Source organism: Lactuca virosa, chromosome 8 (assembly GCF_052849685.1).
Source record: "Lactuca virosa cultivar CGN04683 chromosome 8, Lactuca_virosa_CGN04683_v6, whole genome shotgun sequence".
NCBI classification, from domain to species: domain Eukaryota; kingdom Viridiplantae; phylum Streptophyta; class Magnoliopsida; order Asterales; family Asteraceae; genus Lactuca; species Lactuca virosa.
The window spans coordinates 131,284,412-131,293,623 of NC_136433.1; the positions used below are offsets into that span (position 1 = coordinate 131,284,412).

The 9,212-nt window shown below is 33.2% G+C and overlaps 2 protein-coding genes across 2 annotated transcripts; one reads left to right on the forward strand and one right to left on the reverse strand.

Annotated features, from left to right (window-relative positions):
• The first annotated feature begins 4,538 nt into the window (after positions 1-4,538).
• On the forward strand, positions 4,539-5,876 carry LOC145130836 (uncharacterized). Its single transcript, XM_079065596.1, has 3 exons — positions 4,539-4,657; positions 4,783-5,414; positions 5,479-5,876. The coding sequence occupies exons 1-3, from the start codon at positions 4,539-4,541 to the stop codon at positions 5,874-5,876; spliced, it is 1,149 nt and encodes a 382-aa protein (XP_078921722.1).
• Positions 5,877-6,115: 239 nt separating this feature from the next.
• LOC145130837 (uncharacterized) lies at positions 6,116-9,212 on the reverse strand. Its single transcript, XM_079065597.1, has 9 exons — positions 9,063-9,212; positions 8,379-8,968; positions 8,198-8,262; positions 7,985-8,100; positions 7,484-7,549; positions 7,294-7,359; positions 7,105-7,170; positions 6,916-6,981; positions 6,116-6,142 (listed from the first exon to the last, which is right to left on the reverse strand). Exons 1-9 carry the CDS (start codon positions 9,210-9,212, stop codon positions 6,116-6,118), a joined length of 1,212 nt encoding a protein of 403 aa, XP_078921723.1.

A 9,212-nucleotide genomic window follows, 5' to 3' on the forward strand; every position in this document is an offset into this window, starting at 1 on the left:
CAAATCGTGAAGGAGGTTATAATTTTTTTGTTGTATATTAAACTTTTTATTTTATTAAAGTATATTAAAAAATTAATATTTTTTTTGTAGAAGAAGAAGAAAAAAAAGGTTGTTGCTAGCGAGATTGTGGATGCGGAAAATCATATACCCGGGCCTCTTGTTGTGAAAGAAAGTCGTCCGGTTAGGCAATTGAAACCTTCTCAATATCTTAGCTCCCCATACGTTTCGGTAAGTATGTTAAAAATCATATTTACTATAATTTTATTACTATATGGATAGTTATTGACTACGTATATAATGTAGGTTCAAAATGCCCCCCGATATCGTACAGGTGGGGTAATACACAACAAACCACCACCCCCCGTATTTGTCAGCGATCCCCCGACACTTTTATTGGAGCCGTATGTGAATCCGGGTTGTAACGCCCCTGCTCTATACATGGGAAACAAACCGGCTGTTTTTTTTTAAACATCGGTTATACAATGAAAAAATGGAAGCAAAGTTTTGGGATGCGCTTTTTTATGCAAGTGAATTGGGATTTTTAGATGAATCGGTATGAAGACATTCCTTTATATTTAAAATTAAATAATTTAATAAGCTACTTATGTTTAAATTAAATTTAAATGCAGCATGTTGACATATGGGGAAGGCTTTTGAATGAGCGGAGACCGAACGATGCTCGATGGACAATCATGCCATCGTCATTTTTTGGTGCATTTGAGATGTTCCGGTGGGCAGGAAGTGCAATGGGAAATCCGTTTGACCCATTGGATGGATGTAAATCTTGGCTAGAAGTTGACCGTGTAAGTAAAGAAATAATATATATATATATATATATATATATATATATATATATATATATATATATATATATATTATCAGTCACTTTAATTGTCATATTACACTAATTAAACGTTATAATTAATTGCAACGGTTGTGTGTTAAAACAAGTTTATTTTCCAATATGCATCAACCCACATCATTGGGTACTTGGCGAGTTATGGATGGACACACTGTCGTTGAATTTGTACGACAACTTCCGATTATTTGGCACCATGAATATTATTGATTTTGTGTGGTTTGAAGAGCTTATGGACCGCATTCTGCTGGAAATTGGCTATTGGAACCACATGGGTTTGCCTGTTCAGAAAGCATCCATCACTGTTACGGATGTTACGGACGTGCCCCAACAAGAAGGGATGTTTGGAGAGTGCGGTGTATTTATGCTGATGTTCATGGAGCAACTTGTTTTAGGTCGACCGATTGGTATATCAATGGCACCTGTTGTTGTTGCTACTCAGTTTCGCTATAGGATGACCATGATATATTATGGATCTTCTACACAGGTGATTTTTAGTTAGTCCGAGTTGTATGTTTTTAGAGACATTCAATGTGTACTGTTTCATGACGATTGGTTAAGAAAATGTCCCCTAATTATTAAACATAAACAAACTAGAAGAGAATAGTACATATTATATAGATTAATCATAATAAACAAGCAAATATAAAACTTAATACATAGATAAACTCATAAATAATGCATAAACTTACTACTTGATTAATCAATAATTATTAAATTCAAACATCTGGAAAATCATTTGGAAATTTTGCTTTTTCTTGAATCACCCAGTCGTAATTTTTTGTATGTTTTTGAGAATCTTTTTCATTTTAACCTCTTCTTTGTTGGCGTAGTCTATTGCATCTCATACCTAAACCCTTGCAGTTTTTATGTCGCGTTCATTGTCTTGAACCGACCTCATTTTAGACTAAATATCGGCTTGTAAGTTATCCAACCGTTTCCTATCTTCTTCAACGCCTTTAATCTCGTTCTTGATCTCTTCTTCTTTTATTAACATTTGCAATCGCTTCTCTTGTGGCATCAACCACCATTTTTCTTGAGAGGTGGACATGATTGTATGTGTATGAGGGTTATAGATTAACCACTAATATATGATTTGTAAATCTCAGACGCATACATTTAAGTCTCTATATATAATTGACAATTTAACTACTTTTTTATAGGTTTTGACTACTGTCAAATAGCTTTTGACTACTATATTAGGTGTTGTCATATCGTACCAAGACATTATTCTAATTTGACTAAATTCTTATAGGATTTGACTAATGTCTACTAGCCATTGGCTACTACCTCATGTGTAGTCTTATCGTACAGTTAAGATTCGACACATGATTGTTATTTGACTACTTTTTTATAGGTTTTGACTACTGTCTATTAGTGTTTGACTACTATTTTATTCGATTGACTATTTTTTATAGGTTTTGACTACTATCTTATAGCCATTGACTATTATCTAATGTCATATTTAATGTAAATTTGTTATCAATTCAGAAATCAAAGAAACAATAAAAAAAATTATAGTGTGAAAATGATAGAAAGATCAGAGGAGATGAAAAGGATCCTGGAAAAATTTAATTGGCCATCTACGTCCAACAATAAGCCTCCTTTGGAGTCAAATTCCAATAACGTTTCAACCAATCCCCCTCCCCACGTCGATCTTCCTATATTAGGGGAGAAGATGGATGAGGAAGTGAAAAAAGTGTTGTTACAAAGAGAAGCTGAAGTGGATAAGACTTTTGAAGATTATCGTTTCCAACGAAACCTTCTAGACAACTACTGGGATGATATTGACCGTAAAAGGAATTGGATTATAAGTACTAGGCAAGAAATCCAATCTGCCGAGAGTTCGATCCGCTCTAGTGAAGAAATTTTTTCGAAAGCTAAAGAGTGAATTACAACTTCGTGAGTACTATTTTGAGAAAAAAAAGGAAGTCCTTGCTATGAAAAAAGAGTATCCTTACGAGTTTCCGATGTGGGAAGAAGATGAGTAGTATTTTAATAATTTGCTTGTTTGTTGAAGTAATTTTAAGGTAGAATATATGTCTATGTATGTCTTTTATTTGTAATTTTTAGGTAATATATATGTATCTTTGCTTTTCAGTAGTGGTTGGTTAGGAAAAAAATAATCTGTAAGAGTATTTGGTTTACCTATGTTTAGTAATCAAATAATTGTATTTGAATGAGTACTGTATTGTAAACTAGATACGTATGATGTGTTTAATGTCAAGTAATTTTATTTTAATGAGTAATTTATTTCCAACAGTAAACTATATACCTATGATGTGTTTTAATGTCAAATAATTTATTTCACAGAATAGTCTGTACTATATGCGCCCTATAAGATTCTTTAATTGTCTATATAACAATTCTGCCATATGACATTAGTTTGTATCATAAAAGATGGATCCTATTTTACCACTAACCGGACCAAAAAAGATGTAAAATTAAAAATGTTACAAGTGAAACGAGATGTGAAACACTTTCATAGAATTCATAGCGAGATCATGTTTGTTTTATCTGAAGAAATAAATATATGATATTCCATAAATAAATATATGATATTCCAGAAATCATGTTTGTTTTATCTGTTACTCAACGCAATGTTTCTGTTTGGTAAACGAAATCAGAAAAAAGAATAGATTACAACTTGTACAAAACAATATTAAAAGGATAGCACAACAAGTTACCATAGACGGAAACACAAACTATTACAAATAATAACATACATTACATTATGAAATGGGTCGAGGTTATTACCGGACAAAAAAAGATGTAAAATTAAAAATGTTACAAGTCAAACGACATGTCTGCTAATTTTGACAATATTATTTGTAAACAACATGTGTTCTACAGTTAAACGAAATCAGAAAAAAATATATTACAACTTGTACAAAACAATATGAAAATGATAGCACAACAAGTTACCATAGATGGAAACATAAACCTTACAAACAATAACATACATTACATTTTACATTTTACAACTTGTAGACAACAACACAAAAAAAAAAAGAAAATCCAACTACAAAGTAACGCTATCTTCAAGTGCAGTATTTTACTTTGAAGCTTCTTCTTCGATCGAGCTAAGTTAGAAATTATCAACGAATTATTGTCTTTTGCATCATCCATCCAACAAATAAACCCAGACTGTGGTGGCTGATAAATAAATATAAAAAAAAATTTATGTATATTGTGTAAATATTCACTAAAAAATTATAATATAAATAATTATAGGACAACCCAAATACCTCTTTAGGACAAGCGTAAAATAACCGTCCAGGGTTGTTGGTAGTTCTTGAGGTCCTTATAATACCTTGAGCCCCACAATTGCAAATTGTCATTTCTTTGGTTTATGAGAAGTAAATTTTTATTGGTGTTGACAGGTAAATATATCTTCAATTATATACTGCCATTAGACTACTATTTTATAAGTATTGACTACTGTCTACTAGCATTTGACTACTAGTTTATGTGTTGTCTTATCGTACAGTGAATTTCAGACACATGATTGTAATTTGACTACTATTTTATAAGTATTGACTACTGTGTACTGGCATTTAACATTATTTGACTACTGTTTACTAGCATTTGACTACTACTTTATTCCTTTTAATAGCTTTTGAAGTGATTTATGGAAAGACTTATCACTAAATTAGTGTTTAACTCGTCAACATTAAAGATGAGTTTCTCATACAATGACCATGAAGAAAGCTTTACCAACTTGTCTCTTTACCTCCACAACATTCAGCGTACAAATCCCCATAGTTACACTTTCATCAAAACCGATGTTTTGGATCGGTTTGAACTATGTTTTGTCGGTATTCGATGTGTGGTAATGTACTTTCGATTTGTTTATTTTTTGTGCTAAAAAGATTTAAATTAGTTTGAAAACTAATAATTGTGTTGTACTAAATATTAAATAGATTCAACGCATTCTTAGGATGCATGCTTCCGGTCATCTTCATAGGCAGTGTTCGTATTCGAGGAGAGTATCTTAATTCAATGTTCGTAGCAGTTGCTATGGATGGAAACAACAACACTACGCCAATAGCATTTGGAATCGGGGTGGCAAATAATGTTAACTCATGCACTTGGTTCCTTATGAGGTTGAAGGATGCTATCGGAGAGGGTAGGGAAGTTGCGTTCATAACCAATATGTACGATACCATTTCTTCTTTTGTGGGTCAGGTATTCCCTGAGGCTTATCATGGTTATTCGTCTAAGAGTGTTTTGATTTACTATCGCTTAAGAATTGGTCAAAGCACAAATTTAGACTACTTGTTCTTCCATGCATGCAAAGCATATACCACGCAAGATTTTGAAAAATCATTTTCTAAGTTAAGTCATGCTGCACGTGAGGTTCTTGCCAACATCGGAAAAACGAAATGGGCACGGGCCTATTTCCCGAATATACGTTGGAATGTACTAAACATTAATATTCCAGAATTCCTATTGGTGTTATCGGTTAGTCAACGCAATGTACCGATAATAACGCTAATTGATGCAATTGTTCAGTACATCCAACAGACGTTTGCAGAACGCAGTGTCGTGGGAGGTAATTTAGAAAGTTTTTATAAACCATTAAAATATCCATAATTGACTATCCTTTTACTTTTCAGGGATGTTGAACACCGTATTCACCCCTTACGCAGAGATGGTCCTTCATAGGAGGATGCAAAAGTCTCTACGATGGAAAGCAACTAAAATTCCACCTGAGATCCCGTCTCCGTTCCCCTCTGATATTTTCCAAGTATTTGATCTACAAAGAACGTGTGTTGTAGATCTTAATCGACACACATGTTCTTGTGGGAAATGGCGCAGTCTGGGTATAGCATGTGGTCATACTATTGCTGCAGCACGTTATACAAAAAACACGGAATTAACCGATATGGTTCAAATATATTATTTTGCTGATGTGTTTCGAACTACATACCAGACTAGAAATGTGAACGTTGTTCCCCCTGCATCAGAATGGGAAATACCAGAGCCATTGATGGTCGTTTTAATCCCTATGTAATCCTATTTTAATATTATTTGCTAATTGTTTTCTTTTTAAATCTATGTGGAGTAACCTGAGATTGTGGTTTTAATAAATGATGCAAGCGTATAATATTCGATGTGGAGTAACCTAAGATTGTGGTAATGAACATTTCCATTTTACAAAACCATACTGTTTATATTACATTAGGTGGTATAAATCAAAAAATATTTACTAAACATTAGGTGGTAAAATTCAAAGAAATTACATTGCAACATTTACTCTTCTTTAACAATTAATAGCATCTACAATATATAGTTATTGTAAAATTAAAACAGTATATTTATGTAAGTTATACTACAATTTGACTACTCCTTCACATTATTTCACAACATTTCAAAAATTTTGACTACTAGTTTCTAGAGTGAATAATATTTTGTCATTTCGAACAGTAAAATTGTCCTTTCAAACAGTACTTCTATGTTGGTCTCACCCTATTAATATGCAACTAACATACATCTTAAACGTGATACATTACAACATTCAAAAATTTAGAATGAATTTATCTGAGTTCGATGTTTGGCATTGTGAAGAAGAAGATTGGTATTTTGTTCCGATAACAACCCAATTCCGGAAGACCCAGATTTCCCACTCCCAGATAACATGCTTGACGACATTTTCCAAGCTATGAAGGCCGCTGAAGAAGCCAACGAAAGGGACTCTCAAATTAGTCGCATACTCAACCAACGTGCAAAAGACGTAGCAGATCAAGTAATTGAAAAAGAAAAATGGATTGCTGAAACTACAAAAAAAATCAAAGAGGCTAAGAAATGGATTCGAGAGGCAAATAGGGAGTTTAATATGCTTCAAGCTGAACGGGACCGTCTAACAGATGTTGTTAGAATTAGAGGGGATTTTATCGATCGTGAACAAAATTTGTATCCCAAACAGTTTCCTAATCTGTGGAAACCAATTTAATTATGTTGTGTTTATTATGTCGCAACTTATGTTATTTTATCGTAAGCTAAAAATGGCAACTTATGTTATTTTATGTCGTTTTTAACAGCACCAAGCATACTTTGGAGGGTAAAACCAATGATGTGACGATATCGAATTTGAAATCCGGATATTTTCCGACGAAGAACTATGTAAAAACAACGTAACCAACATATAAAACATGAAAATCACACTAAAAACATACTTTTATCGTAAGCTAAAAATGACAACTTATGTTATTTTATGTCGTTTTTAACAGCACGGAGCATACTTTGGAGAGTAAAACCAATGATGTAACGATATCGGATTTGAAATCCGGATATTTTCTGACGAAGAACTATGTAAAAACAACGTAACTAACATATAAAACATGAAAATCACACTAAAAACATACTTTTATCGTAAGCTAAAAATGACAACTTATGTTATTTTATGTCGTTTTTAACAGCATGAAGCATACTTTGGAGGGTAAAACCAATGATGTAACGATATCGGATTTGAAATCCGGATATTTTCCGACGAAGAACTATGTAAAAACAACGTAACCAACATATAAAACATGAAAATCAAACTAAAAAACATAATTTTATCGTAAGCTAAAAATGGCAACTTATGTTATTTTATGTCGTTTTTAACAGCAAGAAGCATACTTTGGAGGGTAAAACCAATGATGTGACGATATCGGATTTGAAATCCGAATATTTTCCGACGAAGAACTATGTAAAAACAACGTAACCAACATATAAAACATGAAAATCAAACTAAAAAACATAATTTTATCGTAAGCTAAAAATGGCAACTTATGTTATTTTACGTCGTTTTTAACAGCACGAACAAATGGAAAATATATTACAAAGACAATGGCAAATACATTACAAACATAATATATTTCAAATATATTACAAACATAATGTCAAATATATTACAAACATAATATATTAAAAATATATTACAAACAACACAACAAATATATTACATAGTCAACGACAAATATATTACATGCATCAATATTTAAAGGGAATAAATTTTACATCGGCAATATAAAAGTCATCAAAGGGTCTGGTATTTCCCATTCAGATGGTGCATGGGGGAAGTGGGTGAACGGTTTGTGTCTGGTAGACGAGTTGAAATACATCAGCATGGTAATATACTTGAACCAAATTAACTATTTCATGCATGTTTGAATCACGTGCTGCTGCGATGGCATGACCACATGCTATATCGAGACTGCTCCATTTTCCACATGAACAAGTACGACCGTTAAGGTCTACAACACAAGTTGTTTTAAAATCAAATACTTCATACACATATGTCGGCATGTGAGACGAGATCTGTTGGGGGATCTGTGTTGCTTGTCAACGAACAGACTTTTGCATCCTTCTTTGAACCACCATTTGAGCATACGGTGTTAGTACACCAGTCAAACTCCCTGAAAAATAAATATGGTTAGAAAAGGTTGTTGTACAACCTATTTAATTCTTTTATATTGCACCCGAAAATATACCTGCCATTATACTTCGTTCAACAAATGTATTTTGCATGTACCCAAGAATTCCCTCGATAAGTGCTATTATCGGTACATTACGATGATTGAGCGATACTACTGAAAAATATTGAGGAACTTCCATGTTGAGTACATTCGAACGGATGTTAGGGAAATAGGCTCTTGCCCATTTCGGATGACCGATATTCATAAGCACTTCACGAGCATCAATGTGTAGCCTAGAAAAATTTTGTTCAAAAGTCGACATAGTGTAGGATTTTAATGTTATCCAGAACAAAGTTTCCATTGATCTTCTAGAGCCTACACTTGTGCGTAAATATTTGTGGACGCTCTTACAAGTGTAACCATGATAAGAATCAGTGAAAACATTATCTACGCAAGAGCCAACAACATCGTACATATTGGATATGAACGCTACTTCCTTACCCTCTCCGAGACATTCTTTTAACCTCATTAGGAACCACGTAGAAGTTACCATATTATTTTCAACCGCCATACCAAATGCTATAGGGAAAGTCAGATTGTTCCCATCTTTAGCAACCGCTACAAACATTGTTTTTAGGTAGTCCCCTCTAAGACGGACACTACCTATGTAGAGGACAGGCAAGAAACAATTTACGAATGCATGGACCTGTATTTTTAAGAGTGAAAAGGCAATTAGTTTAAGTGTACAAATATTAACAAATGTAAAGCAACAAAAGAAATTTGGAAAAGAAATATATCACCCATCCAATAGCCAGAAAACAAGATTGGAAACGATCCATTAAATCCGTTTTGATGTGAGTGTGAGTATGCAGGTTGGTTCGCCTTAGGTTATAAAGGTAAACAGGCAAGTTGTTAAAACTTTCTTCATGGTCATTGTCAGAGAAACTCAT

What these genes read in the sequence shown, in the direction of transcription:
- LOC145130836 (XM_079065596.1), top strand. Translation starts at nt 4,539, where the DNA reads ATGAGTTTCTCATACAATGACCATGAAGAAAGCTTTACCAACTTGTCT. An exon ending in AAAACCGATGTTTTGGATCG is followed by an intron (nt 4,658 to 4,782) that starts GTTTGAACTATG and finishes AATATTAAATAG; the next exon opens with ATTCAACGCATTCTTAGGAT. An exon ending in AGAACGCAGTGTCGTGGGAG is followed by an intron (nt 5,415 to 5,478) that starts GTAATTTAGAAA and finishes TTTACTTTTCAG; the next exon opens with GGATGTTGAACACCGTATTC.
- LOC145130837 (XM_079065597.1), bottom strand. Translation starts at nt 9,212, where the DNA reads ATGAGTTTCTCTGACAATGACCATGAAGAAAGTTTTAACAACTTGCCT. An exon ending in GTTTTCTGGCTATTGGATGG is followed by an intron (nt 8,969 to 9,062) that starts GTGATATATTTC and finishes TTAAAAATACAG; the next exon opens with GTCCATGCATTCGTAAATTG. An exon ending in AAAGAAGGATGCAAAAGTCT is followed by an intron (nt 8,101 to 8,197) that starts GTTCGTTGACAA and finishes CTTGTGTTGTAG; the next exon opens with ACCTTAACGGTCGTACTTGT.